This window comes from Sturnira hondurensis, unplaced genomic scaffold, assembly GCF_014824575.4.
Source record: "Sturnira hondurensis isolate 20B ecotype Veracruz unplaced genomic scaffold, ASM1482457v3 Scaffold0009314, whole genome shotgun sequence".
Classification (NCBI taxonomy): Eukaryota; Metazoa; Chordata; class Mammalia; order Chiroptera; family Phyllostomidae; genus Sturnira; species Sturnira hondurensis.
The window spans coordinates 399,127-419,015 of NW_028081945.1; the positions used below are offsets into that span (position 1 = coordinate 399,127).

At 44.6% G+C, this 19,889-nt stretch overlaps 1 protein-coding gene across 2 annotated transcripts in view; it reads right to left on the reverse strand.

Annotated features, from left to right (window-relative positions):
* Positions 1-19,889, reverse strand: part of CDHR3 (cadherin related family member 3) — a 73,294-nt gene that overhangs the window by 13,038 nt on the left and 40,367 nt on the right. For both annotated transcript variants that reach the window (XM_037057048.1, XM_037057047.1), the window contains 7 exons: positions 15,287-15,435; positions 13,805-13,994; positions 7,077-7,248; positions 5,687-5,789; positions 4,696-4,794; positions 2,597-2,823; positions 463-634 (listed from right to left, as the gene is read on the reverse strand). In XM_037057048.1, the coding sequence (XP_036912943.1) occupies positions 463-634; positions 2,597-2,823; positions 4,696-4,794; positions 5,687-5,789; positions 7,077-7,248; positions 13,805-13,994; positions 15,287-15,435 (1,112 nt within the window). The remainder of the gene's footprint in view (positions 1-462; positions 635-2,596; positions 2,824-4,695; positions 4,795-5,686; positions 5,790-7,076; positions 7,249-13,804; positions 13,995-15,286; positions 15,436-19,889) is intronic.

Consider the following 19,889-nt stretch of genomic DNA (forward strand, 5'->3'; position numbering starts at 1 on the left):
CAGAAGAGAATTCCTGAGGATACATTTTAAAATGCATTTAATCTAATTAATCTATTATTACCTAGAGCAAGGACTGGGATTCCCTGCCCCCACTGCAAGCGTGCAAGTTGAGCAGTTGGACTAGAAAAAAATTAAACTATACTAATATGATTCACAAATCATATGACAGTCTGGGAGTTTGGGGCTCACCATCAGCGTGGTGCACTCTCCCTAGGGCCTCTGGGCAGCTTTGTGTGAGGACCTGCGAGGAGCCAGGTAAGAAGAAGGGGAAGCCCAGAGGAAGCCAGAAAGGCACCGGGACCATTCCACCCCTCATCCGCTGTCCTCAGTTACAATCCTGCACCCACACACACTGCGCCCAGATCAGGCGTGAGCACACAACCCCCACCCATTCTCCCTGACCAGCAGTGAGGCTTCCAACCCCCAGGGCTGGGCCAAGACAGTCAATGTCAGATACTGTACCTGGGCCAATGGAGTAACGGAAAGACCTGGGGCTGGAATCACGATCAGTACATATCAACTTGAAATTTTGAATATTTGTGCCAACTTTCAGATCCACTGGGATGGCCAGGAAATAAGAGTTTGGGGTACAAATTGGCTTTTCATCATTTTTTTCCAGAATGTTAACAGTAACCTAGAACAGCAAGAAGGTGGCCATTTTAGTAGCTAAAACTTACTGAGTGCTTACTGAGCCAGGCCCTGGGCTCTGTGCTTCCCTGGTCTAGCTCATGTAACCTTTCCTGAGATAGATAATATGATCATTCTCATATTACAGATAAGGAAACTGAGGCTTAGATTAGACAGTTGGTCTGAAGTCATTTAGCTGGTGAGTACCAGAATTGAGATTTGAAAACAGGTCTGTCCTATTCTAAGTCCTATGCTATTAACTTCTGTACTGTGTGTGCACATGCGCACAATATGTGTACACAGGCACATAGTCCCACATATATGCACCAAGCACATGGGGCTCATCCTCAGGTAATGCTGACCTGTGTTTCCAGTGACAGTTATGGATTTATGGTGACCCTCGGTACTTCCTTGCTCACTGCCCCCATGAATTGGAAGTTGCATCTTTAATGTTGAACTAGAGAATAATGGTTCTCGATCCTGCCTCTGCTTTCTTAGGCACACTCCAGACAGAATGAATTTGACTCTCTGCAGGGGGGGAAGGGGGCACAGGCATTATTTTTTAATGTTTTCCAGCTGATTCTAATATGCAGCCAGGGTCGAGAACCACTGGGATGGAACAAGAGGACCTGGCTAAGCTGGGATCTTATCTGTAACCTGGGCTATTAGAGTGCACTAAGCCCATGGTGCTCACCTGTCATAAGCAGGGCCAGCCTATTCTCTTTCATTGCTGTCTTTTATTCCTGGTGAATTGGAATATGGACTGGGACAGCTGCCAGCACAGAATCACAGAATGTCAGCCCTGAAAGGGACTTATGTGACCATCACCCTTTTTTTTAAAGCTTATGAATTTTGAGTTGTATTTATTCTACCTTTGAAATTTGGGGATTTCAGCAATTTCTGAGCCCAGGAATAAATTGAAATGTTCATTCTAGTTAGCTCCCAAAGTGGAGTCCATTCATTTTTCTCAAAAAGCTGGCCTAACAAACACTACAATTATCTCCAACTTAACACATCTCTTCCTCAGCAGGCAATGCTGAGCCTCACACATCATTAAAACCATCATCCTGTTAATTCAAAGCAAGTCATGAGAGGAACTGGACTAGTCAGGCGTTGGGTGATCGAGTGACTCTTCATTGAAGAGATCAAGAAATTGGGATGCGAAGATAAGCGTGGTTCAGACCCCCTTGGGATTAAAGTTGAGAAATGAACTCTGTCTCCTGATTCTGAACCAGTCATTCTATCTATCACACAGGGCTGCCTGCTGCTAGCAGAGAGTTAATTTTGCCTTATGCTTTTTCACTTTACTAATGGGAAAGAGCAAGAAATCGTTCTGTCCCTGTGGCCATCGTATTACCCTCAGATAAACCTTACCACTGACAGCACAGGCTGGTTAAACCTTGTTACTCAAAGGGTGGCCCTGGACCAGGTGCGTGGACACCACTCGGAAACAGATTCCTAGGCCCTACTCACACCAAGCAGACTCAGAATCTGCATTTAACCAGATTCTCAACATCAAAGGTTGAGAAGCAGTATGACCCCAGTCAAGCCACATCATTTTAAGAACTACCCCATCTGGTGTGATGGAGGCAGTGTAGGAACACAGCAAAGCTACTGGGGCGGGAGGAATGCATAGCTACAAAACCACACCCCACTTCTGGCCATGTGCATGTCACCATCAGCCGACTGTGAAAGCACAGGGAGATTTCAAGGGCAGCTAGAAGACACTTGTCCCACGGAGTGGTCATCAATCTCAGCGCTCCTCCCAGGCACCCACACACTTGGATGACAATCTTTATTTTCTGGGCACTGCTCTGTGTGTCCAGGTGTGCTGTCCTGAACATCACTAGTCATTTCCTGTCACGTTTGAACGTGACAGGAAATGGGATGTGCCCTATTAGGATTCTTATTACTATAGCCACAACTGGAGGGAGCCAGAGAGACCCTACACCAAAACAGACTCACTCACAGTGACCGAGTCTGTGTCCTCATTGTTGGTGGCCTGGATTCTGAGAGTATAGGTGGGGGTTGTTTCGTAGTCCACTTTAGTCACCAGCTTGAGTTCTCCTGTTTTGGGATTAATCCAAAATGTGTTTGTGTACTGGTGGCCAGCCCCTCCAGCAGAGATGGAGTACACAATGCTGCTCTGGGGGAGGTCGTGATCGGTGGCTCGCACCCTTCCAAACTGGGTTCCAGCTGGGAGGACAAAGTACCTCAGATTAGTCCTGCTTTGGGGGGTACAGGGAAGATCCAGGAGCAGATATTCTCATTGCCATGGGCAGTTAAGGCTTTTGGAGGCCCCTTGGCTGTTAAAACGCTGTATGTTTTATATCTTCAGTTTTATTAAATTCAAATTATGCTAATGAGCAGCCATGAGGTCATTAGTCCTGTGATCCAAGCCAAACTGCAAGGCGTAAAAGACAATTCATGCCTTTATACAGACACCAGCAACACCAATCACTATGCTATCACACCCACACGGCACAGAGCATTCCCACACACGCATCTCTTTGCAGCAGTGTTTTCTAAAAGTCTCTTGTATTTTTCACATTTTCTATAATGGGCATGAGTTGTTCTTATACATGAGATGAAAAATAAACAATTTGTAAGATTTTAGCAACTGAGGATTAGAGTATAGATTTACATTTTTTTAAAGATTTTATTTATTTATTTTTAGAGGGGAAGGGAAGGAGAAAGGGAGAGAAATATCAATGTATGGTTGCCTCTTGTGCTTTCCCTGCTGGGAACTGGCCTGCAACCCAGGCATGTGCCCTGACTGAGAATCGAACCGCGATCCTCTGTTTTGCAGGCCTGCGCTCAATCCACTGAGCTACACCAGCCAAGGCTAAAATTTTTTAACCATTTTTTATATTTTGATTAGTTGACAGACAATATTATATTGGTTTCAGGTGCACGCGCCAGTGATTAGACATTACATTACAGAGTATACGTTTTTAAATACTGCTCCATTTTGTTTATTTTACAAATCTTGGTGGTGGGGCTGCTGGAGGGCTGGTGTGCTTGTTTTGTGGCAGCCCGTTTTCATAAATTATACTCCTCAAGAACAGACACTGTCTTGCATTCAACTATGTAGCCCCAGCACTAAGACCTTGACTCAGAGTAGGTGATCAATAACTCTAAGTTCTTTGAGTTTATAAAAAGCTTATTCTTATTGCATTTGTTATTCACTGGGTAAGAGATAAAGAATCAAAAGCTTTGCCTTTAGACCCTTTTTTTGTCTTTTGTTTAAAACTTAATGTCAGGGAATAGAGACCATCATAAAGAGAGAATAAAATGAAGTTGAGATAACTTTAGAATAAAATGGAGACGACCTTAAAGAGAGAGAATAAAATGAAGAGAAGATAATTTTAGGAGTGTTTGTTTTAGTTTTTTGTTTTAAATATAGAAGTACCCATGATAAAAAGATCAGACACTGTGGTGAAGTCTGATTATACTGGAGTTGACAGGACCATTTTCAAATGGAAGAGATGGGGAGAAACCGAAGCTGGAAGTGGGGAGTCTTTTGTTTAAAGGGAAAGAGCCTGCAGAAATCCAGGCTCTTCCTGGAAGAACAAAAAAAAACAACACTCCCATTCTTCCTGAAGGGCAAAAAAGAAAAGAGGCCCCCAGTGACTCCTTATTAAGGGAGAGAAAATGTCTTTACTCTATTTTTAAATGGAGAAACTCTAGAAATGGGAAAACGTTTTTCTATTTTTAAATTTCAATTCTCTGAATGAGCTAGATAAAAATCACAGGAGAGACCAAGGGAAAACTCTGGCTGCAACAAGGGGGGATTAGGGGATCAGGCACATGGACAGGGAAGCGACCAGGTGTTCAGAGAAATGCAGTTTAATCAACAGTTTTCAAAACCTAGAGTTCACCTGAAGGGCTCCTCAGCAGTGAGGACAATTTAAAAAGATATAAGAGATGCAGTAAACATGATTCAGCTGTGAATCGCTGTGCACTACACCACTCAGGGCCTCTGCAAGGGAGCTTCTCCTCCGCTGAGTGTCCATCTGGATGGAGTCTGTCAAGAGCATGGTGGCCTGTTTCTTGTCTGTTACTTACCTGGCCTTATTTCTGACACGTTAAATACATAGGACGGCTGGTCAAAGACAAGAGGAAACTCATTTTCCGGAATTGTTAGAACATAAATGTAGATGTTATCTAAAAACAGAAGTAGGAAAAAATTAAATCACAACATTCTATTCCCATTCACTTGTAAACGTTTATAAAGCATCCTCTGTGTAATTGGTTCTGTGCAAAATATTGGGGATACAAAGTGATTAAGACCTGCCAGTTTCTGCCTTCGAGGTGCTGAGGGCAGCTGCCTTATGAAGGACACATGTACAGTTCACTGCAGAAGCCAGGGGAAGTACAAGCTGAATCTCACAAAGGTAATCAGAGCTAGACAAATGGGAGGAGGGGGAAATGTGGGGGTGCAACTCTAGGCATGGGCATGGATACCAAGGTAGAAAACTCAAAACGACTGAAAGCTGTTTGGCCTAGTTAGGAAAAAAAAAACAGTGTTAGAAGCTAGTGACTGCAGTTGAAGCTAGAGGGTCAGGCAGGGCCAAATGATGAAAGTCCTTATGTGCCAAGCCAAAGAGTTTGATCTTGAACTTGACAGCTAAGGCAAGACACTCAAGGGCTTTAAGCAAGGAAGTAATACGATGGCATATTCATTTCCTAAAAATCACTGTCAGAAATGTGGAGGATGCTTTGGAAAGGCGCAAGACTAAAGTCAAATCCTTAGACTTCAATGTTGTAATTCAGCCGAGAAAGAGGAGGTTCTACATTAGAACAGTATTAGTGGGATGGGGTTGGGGGGCAGCAGAAGCTTGAGATTTTAAGGGGGTGACACAGAAGAAAGGACTTGGAGACCAATTCAATGTGTTTGGTGACAGACAGGAGGAATCTGGGCTGATTCCCAAGTGTTTGAGTTTTTTGAAGTCTCCTCTTTAACACAGATACCTAGCCAGTACTGAGTATTGCCCACCAGTCTAGTCATTGCTACTCAAGGAATATGCCTTATGAAATAAGTCAAAATGATACTTGCTTTTATAGTAAGGATGGGCCACATCCTGCACCTGGATTGTCACTGTGTATTGATTGCTGGCTGCTAGATTACTTGGATTTTCATAATCTAGATCACCAATCAACTGGATTAAAACAGATAACAGATTACACACAAAAGCAATCTTTTAAATTCAACTAATAAAGATATTTTCATAACTGTTAGTAGACCTGTAAATTGGAAAAACTTTCTGGAAAGCATTTTGCCTGCATAAGGAGCTTTAAAAAGTTATGCCCATACCTTTGCTCACTGTTTGAGAATTTATGCAGATGATTTTATGTTTAAAGATATTTATCAAGCACTGTTGCTAAACAGCATAGGCTGAAGACTTCCGGTTAGTTGAAAAGAAGCACAATATAGATCCCATATGCAAGGATATTTCCATCATTTAAAATACTTATGCATATATGTATGGAATATACATAAAATCTATGTGTAGTGAAGAAGAAGGAAATACATCAAAATATTAATAGTGGTTATCACTGAATGTTAATGCTTTTCTGTGTTTTCTACATTTTCTACAGTGAGCATGAATTAATTTCCTAAACAGAAAAAATGAAAAATTATTTTTTAGCTGACACTATGAATAAAATTGATGAGACTTTCTTGGGGACCCAAGAAGGGCTTGGGGTGGGAGGAGGAGAAAGGGGTGGGTGAGAGGGTGCCTCCTAGTGGGCTGCCTGCTCTCCCCCATGAAGCTTGATCTCTTATGCAAAGGTCTCCCAACCAGGACCACTGCCCTCTGATTCCCCCTTCCCAAAACCACTGACTTCCTCTGCCCTTCCATTTTTCTCTCCTCTTTCCCAATACCCTCCAGTAGGAACCCTGTAGGGAAAGGTCTCATATAGAGACCTGCTTTTCATGTTCATCCTGCTTCCAGTTCCACTCTGCCCCTGTGGAGATGCTGTGGAGTGAGGCTACCTAAACAGCCTCACTCTGTCATTCTCCTTTGGGTCTGCAGTGGTTCTCCAAGACGAGTTTAGCACGACACACTCACACTCATGGCCCTGGACCTGCTTTCTCTCACCTCACACCTCCATGGGCCAGGAAGGAGCACTCAAATACACAGGAGTGCTGAGCCCAGAGGGAATTAACGTGACTATAAAGGCAGCCAAACAGGCACAGCCAACTGCAGTGATGCAAGAAAGAATTCAGTTCTTACCACCCCAGCACAACTATGCATAACAAACGGTTCCCAGGACTTGGGTAAAATAAAGAGCAAATGGGGAAAACAGAGTCACTGTGAAGTTCATCAGTCACAGCCACACAAAGTGGGAGTTACCTCGGAAATTTTCTCTCTCTGGGCTAGCAAAAGCACTATGCATGTTAGACCAGCTTCCCCCATGCAATGATGCAATGACCATTAACTGACCACAATTTTCCCAGAGCCAGCTGGATCCTGTAAAAATCTGCCGTGGCTCCCCACTGCAGATGGTGTGGTGAAGTTGAATTGGCTGTTTGGTGCTTCACTGTCATCATCAAAGCAGACCAAGTTCAGGTCCAGAAGCAACGTCCCCTTGGCTGTGCTTTCAGGCACCATAATGCTGGCAAAGAGACATGATTCAATATTTTGCCCAACAAATGGTGATGGAGTGTTCCTTCTGACGCAGACCCCAGGCTAGACATCTTTGCTTCAATTTCAATTCAAAGCAAGTCCATGGTTACTGTAGTAACTGCCTAACTGGAGTCCCAGCTCTGCCCTAGCCTCCTTTCAGACTGTTCTTAGTACACCAGCCAGAGGCACCCTGTTAAAATGCTGTCAGGTCAGGTCACTCCTCTGCACCTAAATCCCAAGTGGCTCCTCATTTCACACAAGCCTTCACTTTGGCCTACAGGACCTTTCTTGATGTGCACCACCAGCCCTGACCTTACTTGTCTGAACTTACCACCTACTAACCCTTTTTGTTCCCTCTACTCCTGCCCCTGGTGCTCTTTGAGCACTCCCTAGGCTCTGGCCGCAGGGCCATTCTATTTACTGTGGGATTCCCCTTTCCACCAACATCCATATGGCTGCTTTTCCACTTTCTTTAGTCTCAAATCCAATGTCACCTTCTCAGAAGGCTATCTGGCTACCCTACCTACCCTGTGAATGACCCCTGCCCACCATTCCCTCTCCCATTTCCTCCTTTATTAATTAATTTATTAATTAATTAATTTATTATTGTAATCTTTAATTCTCACCTGAGGATATGTTTGTTGATTTTTTTCAGAGAGAGGGAGAGAGAGAAAGAGAAACATTAGTGAGAGAGAAACATCAATTGGTTGCTACCTGTACATGCCCTGACTAGGATCGAACTTGTACCCTTTTGGTATACAAGGAAAACCCTCCAACCAACTGAACTACCCAGCTAGGCCTCCCCCTGCACCTTTATTTTTAAATCTTGGCACTAATTATTTTGTAATATATTATATCATTTACCTACGTATCCAGTTTATCATCTCATCCCCCACTAGACTGTGAGCTCTGAGAGGACAGAGATTTTTATTTGCTTTGTTCTGGACACACTCAATTAGTATTTGTTGAATGACTGATTGGTGGCTGATGAGACTAGCACAGTAGTGAAAAAGAATATAAAGAAGAATATAAGAGAAATATACCTTCTTTTGCTGCCTATAGGACTCTGTAATATTGTTAGGGGAAACCCTGCACCCCTGTACCCCTCATCTTTCATACTTTGAAGATTGGGAATTTCTCTACTTGTGTTCTAATAGCTTAATGCCACAGAAGGGCCTATTAATACTTTAGTATCATTCATCTAACAGAGTTACTTAATGGAGTCATTCATTTATTACGAGTCAACTTGGGGAGTCCAGATCCCCAGTGACTCCAGGGTCTAGGCAAACTGCACAAATGAGTAAAGCTGCCCCCAAACTGGAGCTATCTCGTCAAGCCCCGCTTGGTACGGAAGATGGAGGAAGAGGGACTAACATCTTGAGAGACTTTATCATATTGTACTTCCAGACTTCAGTTTTTCCATCTATAAAAGGGACATAGATGACGTCATTTAGTTTTTGCTACATAACAAACCAGCCCAAAACTTAGTGGTTTAAAACAATAGGCATTTATTATTCCTTACAATATTAAGGGTTGTCCACTAGTTCCTTTGGTTCTAGTCTAGCTGGGCTGGAGCTAGGTGCTCTAGGATGGCCTTGTTCCCGCATCTGGTGGCAGGAAGGTGGTGATTCTCTGCTTCATGTTGTCTCTCCTCTTCCAGGAGACTAGTTCAGGTTTTTCACGTGAATGTTTCAAGTTTCCAAACGTAGAAAAACAGCAGAACCCAGTGCACAATACCTTTCAGGCCTCTGCTATGCCACGTTTGTGAATGGTCCAACAGCCAAAGCAATTGATGCGGTCGAGTACAGACTCAAGGAGCAGAGAGAAACCTGTCTCCCGATGGGAGGACCGGTGGCATCGCACTGCCCCGAGGCATACATACAGGCAGGGAGCAGTTTGTGGCTGGTGTTTTTGTTCGAGGTTTGCTGGTTTTGCCTCATGTTTTTTTTCTACTTACCTTCAATCATATTTTGCCCTGGGCAGAATTTCTTACGAAAATATATTGTGGCTACCATGAGAATGTGCCTGGAAGATCTTCAGTCACAGGAACATAAGTGATCACAGATCCCAGCTGCCATGCTCTGAAATCCATTGCTATATTTTCAACGAGGCCATGTGCCCATGACTGGGTGTGGCAGAGATACTAAAACAGGCTCATTAGTGTCCTATGACAGCTGGCTTTGGCTCCTGGACTCCCCAGGGCCCTAGCCACACCTTGCATAGACTTCACTTCAAGCTACAACATTTCTTTCTACCTTCCCTCCCTCCCTCTTTCCTTCATTCAGGTCAGACATCATGGTCTGTGGACTCTCCCAACCTTGTGTAGCTCTTTCCTCATTTTCTCCTGCAGACATTTCCTTAATAAACACCTTCAACACTGAATTCTGTCTTGGTGTCTTTTTCTCAGAGCACCCAAACTAACATATGTTAAATTCTTTAATCCTCTGTACTATCATCTCCCTCTGCAACCAAATTATGCTCCCTTCTGTATTCCACATCATCTCTTAGTGGCAGCTGAGATGGGCTCCAGGCTCAGCAAACATGGAGCAAAGTCTGACAGCAAGGATGGTCGTAGGCTGCTGAGGATAACTTGGTTTGCTTCCTGGAAAGCACTTTTCTGACAGGTGTAACTGACTCTCCATGATGCCTCATTGGCAAAGATTGCCTTTGTGTTTCAGCAGGATTGGAGCCCAAACATTTCCATTTCTGTCTTGCATACACAATGTCATGGTTTTATTCATAAGCACTTCGAATATATGCCATTTATTAAACACCAACCATATGCCGTATCGCACCAAGCATTTAAAAAATATTCTCTCCAATTCCTTCAACTCCAAAAAGTTTGTATTCTTGTTCCCACTTTATAGATAAAGAAAGATGGTTTAGAGAGGCTTTAAGACCTGTCCAAGAAAGTCGATGCATACAGGCACAATTCTCTATTGTCTGTGTTAGACACCGTAAATATTACTTCAAGTTCCATGAATCAGTGAAGTGCCAGGCCCACAGATGGTTTGGGAACCTGAGCCTTGATTCTAACTCTTCAGGAGCCAGGAGGTTGCATCATCTGAAGAATGCAGGGTCTGAAGCCAGACATTCGAGATTCACGCACTCCAAAAGACGCTTCCACATGCAGCCGCTCGGGGCTGCCTGGCATGTTCTTTTCATTCTTCTCTGACACTTGGTATTTTTTCCCCTAAACACTTGACTTGGGAAACCACTCCCCCTCATTCATCAATCTCTGCCTCAAAGGCAGGCTGCCCCGCCTCCCAGCCATCTGACCAGAGTTCCCTCCCCAGGCAAAGGTGACTGGCCCAGCAGCATTCTGAATCAACCAACCTTCTCCTTCTCTGGCTTACAAACAGCTTTCGAAGCACTTTCAGCCTGATAGTTTACAACCAGTGCAGGCGCGCTGCGGGGGAGGGGGGCGTGGCAGGGGGTGCGGAGGGGAGCAGGGGTTGAGTGGCTCTTATGGGCCTTTGATGCCTCCATCAGGTCCCTGGGCTCATTCATCACCAGCCTGGGAAAAGTAAGGGGCTCTGCCTAAGGGCTGTTTCCATCTGGGCCCCGCCTGAGAGCCAGAGACTCACAGGGCAGCAGCAGCCAGACACCCGAAGCCCTGCCTCCCCCCACCCTCTTCTACCCGATCTCCCAAACTCCAGTGCAGGGCCACACCAGGAGCCCCGAAGGAGGAAATATTCAGGGAGTGTTGTTAGAGGATGGTGGCAGCACCCAGTCTGTAGTTTGGTGTGCGTTTGACCTGCCTGTGTGGTGTGGTGGGAATGGAGATGGCGGTCAGGATGGGAGGGTGGTAGGTGATGCAGAGTTAGGGTTTCCCAGCCACTGGAGTATGCAAATGAGGCAGGGTTTTGGACTAAGGACCTTCTCTTCCAGGACTGCAAGGGAAGGAGCCCTTTTGTTGTCCCTCCTCATATCATGGCTTTCACAGAATGGCTCTGAGTTACTCTCACTGAAAAAGCACTGAGGAAGGACTTGAACTCTATTTAGAGTTGCCTTTAGTAATAAATACAATTAGCTCACTTACTCTCTGGCAATGACCTTCATGACTAATGTGGAGAGAAGATTATCAAGAGTAAGATTCTGCATGGGCTTGCCTGGACAGTCTAGGGTATTTGAAATACAATTTTACCAGCCAACGTGGAGTGCAGTCTGCAAACTGTCATCCCACATATCAGAGGACTGTGTCTGCAGGAGCCACAGTAGGTACTAAACGGAACTGCACCAAGGGAAGAAAGCTGAGGAGGAAGGTTGGAGACAGCACTCTCTCTCCAGTCACTGATATGAAGAGTTCTTATTCCTCAATCCCTGTGTCCCACCTTGCAGTGCAGGAGAACAAAAAAGGAGCAGCAGGGCCTAGAACGGCAGCATATGAGGAGAGGCTTCCCTCGGATGCACCAGAACCACCCAAGAAGCTAGCACAGATTTAGATTTTCAAAGAAAGTAGAGGTATTACTCTGCAGATCATCTCTACTCCATCCACAGGGCCCCATCTTCTCTGAACAGAGATGAATGTGATTTATGCATATGATAGTGTAGAAGTTACAATTCTAAATATTCACGGCAACCATCTCCACCCTTTAAACAGTCTCTGAGGTTAGGATTAGGATAGGAACCTATCGCATGCTCAAGGCAATGCGACTTGACCGGGGGCTCAACAGGAAGCAGATGGCAAATTAGGATAATTCTAGAGGAAGTTTAGCCAAGGCATTATTATAGAGGTACAAACAGGGTATATGGAAATCTCAAGAGATGGTGCATTATCTCCAACCTAGTAGGAGTGGAGCTTTCTTACTATTTCTGGACCTGGAGGAGCCAGTGCAGGGAGCAGTTCCTGAAACTGGAACCTAGGGGTAGACAGTGCTGTGTGCTGAGGGCTGCCTTATAGGAACTGAGACCTTTAGGAGGTAGAGGGACTCATCCAGCTGACAGGGAGGGAAGCAGGGGGATACCCTGATTTCATGCTCCCCCTTCTTCCACTGGTCAACCAGAAGCTTCAGGGTAAGGGAGCCAGTTAGTAACCATACAGAAGAGGGTGGGGAGGCTGGAGGCGAGATCTGAAGGGGCGATGAAATGTGTCCACAACAGATTTTAACAGTTTTGTTATCAGACTCAAGGCCACATATAACCTCAGCATTACGCTGGGCATGCCAATTGGGATATTCATCAACATAATAAAGGAATTTATATTTCTATTGCTTGCCCTAGACAATCTCTGTCTAGGGTCCTTTGTCCCTGCATAGTCACACTACGTATTGCATCTGTGCCCAGTGTCACCTGGAGTTTAAAAAGTCAACTTGCAAAACTAGTCAAAGATAAACTGATAAACTCAGGAGACTCTGTCCATGTGGATATCTAGAAATGAGACCTGGTCAGGTCTTCAGCCTTTCTCCGGGAGGGGCCGACTTCGGACTGGAGCTAGCTATTCTGAAATGACCATGGAGATGAATCTAACCCAGGGAATTAACCCAGGGAATACTAATCTTGTGGCATTTAGACAACTAGTCAGTAGACAGTTCTTTCTTTTTTTTTTTCTTTCTCTCTCCCTCTCTATCCCTTCCTACCTTCCTTCCTTCCTTTCTTTTGAAGACTATTTGAATAAACTTATGCTGTAACATAGAGTTTTTTATTTTAATTCTCATTGCTCATTGATTTTTAGAGGGAAGGGGAAGAGAGAGAGACAGAGACAGAAAGAGAAGCATCCATTGGCCACCTTCCGTGTGTGCCCCCACCAGGTACTAAACCTGCGCAATCCAGGTATATGCCCTGGGAGGGAATCAAACTGGTGACCTTCGGTGCACAGGATGATGTTCCAACCAAGTGAGCCACCCAGCCAGGGCAACAGTACTGTCTTCAAAAAGGCATATTAACACAGAATAACAAGGGACTTTATTTTTAAACAACGATGAACAGATTGTGAGGCAAACAACACATCAAAATACACAAAATAACTTGCATCCCACTTGTATCTGCCTATTCCCTTTCTATTGCCTTTTGTTTACATGCAATTGAGTTCTAAAAAGTGAATTAGATACTTTGTTTTGCTTTAAATAAATGCTTTTTTTGATTTATTCATATTACTGGTGCTACGTTTCTCTAGGAACTCCTAGTTACTAGTCCTAAGTCTCAACTCTCTCTTTTAGCTGCTAACTAACAGCACTATCTTGCCATGAGTGGCAATAAATAAAGGAAAGGCACAATCCACAGAGAGTCTAACAAGTCCCTGTGGTACTTTTCACCCATGGAGATGAACATGTTGTAAAGAGAACAGAATAAAAATAGTTTTTAATCAGGTAAAAAAGTGAAGTAGAGAAACAACAAAGATGACAGAAAAGGAAAGAGGGGCAAGAAAAAGGATACTGGGAGAAAAACCTATCAACTAAATTGAACAATTCAAATCTGTTTATTTTTGTGAGTCCTGTCCCAATGCCCATAATGTTTCAGCTTCACCTGAGAGTAACCAGAGAGGCCAAAGGGCTGGGACCACTGAAGAAGTGAAAGGCCCAGCATGTGTCTCAGGATGTGAATACCTGAAGGTGAACTTGGTACAAGTAGCAGGGTTGTCGTTAATGTCTTTCACCAGGAAGGTTATCTGCATGCGATTTTCCTGACCCCCAAAGGGTCTGTCCTTCACCAAAACTTCCAGAGAAATGACAGGATTTTGTCTTAATTCACCTGCATCTCGGTCTAGCCTGTGGGCCACTTGGATGGTACCAGTCACTAGAAAGGCAAAGGTTAGAAAGTGAATTTTTGGAGAGAAATGAAGAGTAAAGGCAGATGGAGACTTGTAGTAAATTGGAAAAAACATTCTGATATGAGGACTGCCTTAAATAGAGAATGTCCTCATACAAACACATTTTTCAAAATTCATGTTTAAGTTCCTGCATTAGATGTTAATTGGGGTATCCGGTCTGACCCTTCTAGAATTTTCCACCCTTGGCAGCAGCCTTTCTCATAGTTGAGTGACTGGCATGCTGCCGACTCCAGTCTGATCCCCTGGTTCCCTTACTGGAGAACCTGTACCTGAAAGACAACAGCTGGGTGACCAGTCAGGTGAACAGCAGAGCTATAAGTAAGAGGCCAGAGCTCTAGCTGCTGAGGTCACTGGAGCAGCCCTGGCCTCACCCTTTCTAAGTCCTGACTGCCCCACTCTTTCTTACGAGATACCTGGCGTCCTATTGGTAAGTGTCCCTATCTCTATTTTTCCCTCTTGCTTGGCTTGACTTGCCTTAATTTCTGTTTACCTATGACCAAGGAGTCTATGACCAAGACTTGGTACAAGAAACAATAATATAAATGATCTCATTCATAAACTTTAAATATTAACTATATGTTAAAATGATATTTTGGATGTGTTAGGTTAGCTAAAATGCCTTTAAAATGAATTTCACTTGTTTCTCTTTACTTTCTAAAAATGTGACTACCAGCCCTGACTGGTGTGGGTCAGAGGGTTGGGCACTGTTCTGCAAACCAAAAGGTAACCAGTTCAATTCCTGGTTAGGACACATGCCTGGGTTGCAGGCCAGGTCCCCAGCACGATTGTGTGAGAGGCAACCAATAGATGTCTCTCTCTCACATTGATGCGTCTCCCCCGCTCTTTCTCCCTCCTTTTCCCTCTCTAAAAACAAATACATAAATAATTTTTAAATGTGACACTAAAGACTTTAAAAATGACTTATATGGCTTCTATTCTCTTTCTATTGGACAACACTGGTCTAGACCCTCTCTTCAGAAGACTTCAAAGTACCCTCAGTATAACGAACTCACCCATCCGTACATAAGAACCTGTCTCAGCAGTGAAGCGATAATACATCTATCAACATGGTGTGCTGCTTAGTTTCCCCAACCCCCACGCCAACTCTGTTCAGTATGCTTACAACCCTGTTCACTAATGGCATTCTAGACAGAAATGTATACCCATATCAGAAGACACACAAAATATTTGAAAAACTATCCAAATTGCTGGCTGAGTTAAAGGGTGCACGTAAATGATGTGAATATGAGTGACTTACACTGATTTATCATGAAATAGCTGTTAAGAGTAGTGATGCTGTAAAGGAGGAAACTGGTAAAGCCTTGGTCATCAGGGTCCTCAGCTGTGATATTGGCCACGATGGTTCCTGGACCCAGCTCTTCTGGAATCACATACTCTCGAGTTGGGCTGGAACAGAAATATGGCAGACACAGCTCATTTTCAGGGGCACTGGGGGGTAGAATCTAGGAGGTGGGTATTTTGGTTCATGCTAAATATAGCTCTGAGCTGTTGAAGTTGCATCCACATGCTCACAGGAAGAGCTCAGCAGCTGAAAGGACAGGAGACTGGCTTTTGTATTTCCAAAGATCACATTCCTGTAGATACAAAGAAAGCACCATGCCGTTATTGCAATGATTTCCACTGGCCACGGTCTTTGACTTGCCCATACCCGATGCCATTTCAGATCAGCATTAACTTTTAAAAAATACAAGGATAGGTGGTCTGTCCAGCCATCTTCTCTCTTTCTCCCAATTCTTGTGCAAAATTCCTGGAAAGATTTTTAAAATCCATCTGTATATAATGTCCAGAACTATAGGTTCCTGACTCCTATCACATGGCAGCCGCCAAAGTCAGATAAATTGTAAACCCTCTTTATTCTAGGGTTTCTGCTCAGTTTTTATTTCTTCCTGGTCTTTTTTTTTTTTTGCTTTAGGAGGCAGAATTTATGCACAGAACTTGTGTACCTTCCCAAGTAGCGTTAATCATGAGGTCAGCTCTCTGAATGGAGAAATGAGTCCCTCGGCAGCAGCCAAGGTTGGAACAATGCCCTCCAAGGACGGCTGCTGCCAGACAGCCTCAAATGGCCAATTTACCCTTTTTCCTCAGACCTCTACTGCTTTTGGAAAAGGCCCATAATAAGACAGATAGGTTTGAAGTTTTAACTACACAACTTGGGTAAATTGAGTAATTCTGACTGCACCAAGGGAGGCTTATTGTTTAAAATAACTCTGCGGGAAGTCCTTTTACTGAGGGAAAATCATTTCAGTGGGGCAAACAGTCACCTTTCATTTGCCAGTTTCCTAAGTGTGGATTTACCCACGTGGGATCTTCTTTGGGAGGGAAGACTACACCTTAGATCTAAATGACGACATTTATTTCCTGAGCTCAGAATATTTCCACAGATCTATCTCACCAACCCTGCAGGGCAGGTGAGGCCACAAAGAGGAAAAAGGAGAGGGAACCTTCAGCTAGAGTCAGAGGCAGGCAGAGAAAGGCTGGGCCCAGGATCTCCCCAACCAGGACTCTTCCCTGCACCCTGGGCCTGCCCCGAATCATGAAGTGACCTCCTGTCAGTGCAGTCCGTTATTCACGGATGGGAATCTTGTCCAGATCAAGAAGCCACCTTAGGGCTCTGAACTTCTCCCCATCCACTGTCCCACTGCAGCAGCCTGATAGTTCATTTACTTACCTTGCACACCCGTTTCTCAGGGAATCTGTGTTGTGTGCCCACTTATGGGTCCAGGATTAGATAAGTGGGTGGAGTCAGGGAGGCAGGGGTGACAGGAACCAATCCAGAGCTGGAGGAGAGGGGGGCAGCCCCAGCTCCTAAGGCTGGACAGAGCCCTTATGTCCATCATCTGAGAGCACCCGTTTCTAACCTGTTATATTTTTTCTTTGGTTACACAGAGATCATTAAGACACCTGTGCTTCTATCACAACCTGGCCCCTGCTACTCCAGTCACGGTCCCTGCATTCTAACAGTCTCCCTGTGGATGCAGACCTCAACTCACTCCAACCCATGAAATCAGAATCTGCATTTTCATAAAGGTGCAGGGATTGACAGGACTATCATAAGGAATTGCCAGAGGTGACAAGCACAGACTCCCAGCCTCTCATAGGAGAGACCCAGGTCACCTTGGAAAGAGAATTCTCTCCCTCCCACCATCTCTCCTTCCCTGAGGCAATCAGGCAGGGGCTGATTATGCCGGGTTGTCATACTAGGGGAGGAAGCTGCTATTGGCACCTCAGGGGTAGAGGCTGAGGATGCTGCTAAACGTCTCACAGTGCACAGGACAGCCTCCATGACAAGGAAGTAGCGCAGACATTGGAGACATCCTTTCCTGCAGGCTTGCCTTGTTTATGCTGGATGCTCCAGGAAATCAGGTCCCTGTGAAGGGAACTGACTGGTCAGGCTATTGGTGATGGCACAGCTCCTCAAGTAAAACATTGTCCTCTTGGCTGATCTGTCAGTGAGCCTGGCAGAATATAAAACCTGGGGTTTATTTGGTTTGGGGACCGAAGAGCCAAGCAACTATGAATAAAGTACCATTTAACTTAAAGATATTACCCTCAGACCACAGTTAGGATCCATTCAAAGTACAGTGGAACCAGGGATCTTGCAGCCTCCCACAGGCTAAAGCTGTGATACCAGTTACATCGCTGTGACTTTTCCTCATAACATAGGATCTCCAGAGCCTGGGCAATGGGTAGGCAGGCCATTGGCCACACTTAGGAAAAGGGTGACTCTTGGGTGACTGTAATGACTTCATCACTATGAATAAATATTTAGTAAGTGCATAAATTGTGCATACACTGCCAGGCATGTGGTTGAAAGAACTGTGAGTAAATACAAAAGAAATGGGCAGAAGAGGAGAAAAAACAGTGCTCTAAAAACAGTGCTCTAAAAACAGTGCTCTGCAAAACCAGCAAGCATTGTGCTTGCCATGTAAAGAGCAAATATAAGCGCAGTACTTTTATAATTAAGTGCTCAGCTTGAATATATAAGAGCAGAGTCCTAGAATGCACTCACGGGCCTATAATGCATTCAGGGGTTTGTCACCACCCGGAGGTAAGATGGTGAGACACTTGCAACAGTGGATATGGGACTTGCTTTGGTTGTAGTAATTGTGGAACCTTAACAAACAGTAAATATAGAAGAGTTGTTTAGACATTTAATATTTTTATTTCACACTCAAATTCAGTGTATTTGACTCAGTTTAGGGATTTAATTTTGTTAATACTGAAAAGCAATTTATGGTTAGTCCTGACACTGACTTGGGGGGAAGAAGGATCATGGTTGAAGCACAAAAGCCGTCAAAGTCAGCACCTAGTTTGAGACTAAGCAAAGTCTTTCAAATCATGGGCGGGGGGGGGGGGGGGGCTGAGGGACGAGGCTGTCTGTGACTGAGCAGCCTGGGCCATGTCAGGGCAACATGCTGCCCAAAGTCTTCCTCTAGAACAGGCTCTTGCAGACCCATTCCTACCAACATCCATAGACACTGTAAAATGGTTAGATGGTCACATAGGCCATGCTCTCTGCCTGGAATGGAGCCTAACAGGTTCATCTCTCAAACCAGAAGTGGAAACCAGAGCTCCAGACTGATCTCTGGGGTCCCAACAACCAGCCAAGGTCATGTTTTCTTTCTGCTGAGGTCAACTGCTTTATTTTGGAAGATATAGTCCAGACCAGATGGTCTACAAATTCTGCCCCTTTGCAACCCCATTAGCTTATTTTCCCACCCCACAGATGGGGAGGGGCCACCAAATGCTTCAGCTCCAGCCCCACAGCCATCACCTTTCTCTAGGGATTACTGATGCATCCACAGTGCTGTGTGGGCCAAAGCTTGAGTCTGGACCCAGGCTGGGATGTCATAACTATTTATAAACTGCATGCACTGTGCTCATGGAGGAGCCCGTCAGCAAAAATGCACTGTGACATGCTTTTAAGCTTAACCAGGCAACAGACATCAACGGGAAATATTACATGCGAGTGTGTCGGCTGCTGTTCCCTCCACATCAACCCCCAGCAGCTGGGCTGGCTACTATATTGAAATGCAGAAGTTTCACAGGTGTGGTGTGTTGTGCCAAATGGCACCAAGTTAGCCTGGGAATAAGGTAGCCTCATACCTCCCAATTTCATAATACTTTTGCAAGCATTCTTGTAGTTCTGAGCACTGTGGCTTTTGGTTGTTGTAGGTCTCCCAAGCTGAATTTATTCACAATCATTAATGCAGTTAACCCCAAGGGGGTGATTTTGCTGGTTTCCTGTGCTGGCCTCTGAGTCCACCTCAGTGACTAGGGCAGGCAGAGTCCTAAACAGTAAGACAAGCTGTTTGCCAGGCCATATGCTATCTCAGAATCCCATCTTCCAGTCCTAAATCTTTATCTATGACAAGTTTGGGCCACCTCTTTGTGCCTGAGCTGGTCCTGGGCACATTCCCATAGGCTGCTGCTTCCAAATTCACTTACTTCCTCACCTCTGCTGGATGTAGAAGCTGCCAGACAGCCAGCTCTCTTTACTGGATCCACGGTGGCAAAAAGCCACTCAACGCACCCAGCATTGGGCAGGCCCCTGAGGCACCTCTCCTCAGGATGACACTCTATGAGTGGGCTTTACAGAGTCTTGGCTGATGGTGTGGGCTCCAGGATTATGCTATTATTAGAGTTGAGAGGTCTATTATAAAAATACTTGCCTTATACAATAGTCCCACCCTATCTGGGGGAATATATTCCAAGGCCCCCCACAGAGAGTATCAAATACTATATATATATATATATATATATATATATATATATATATATATAAAATGTTTTTCCTATATATAAATAACTATGATAAAGTGTAATTTATAAATTAGGCA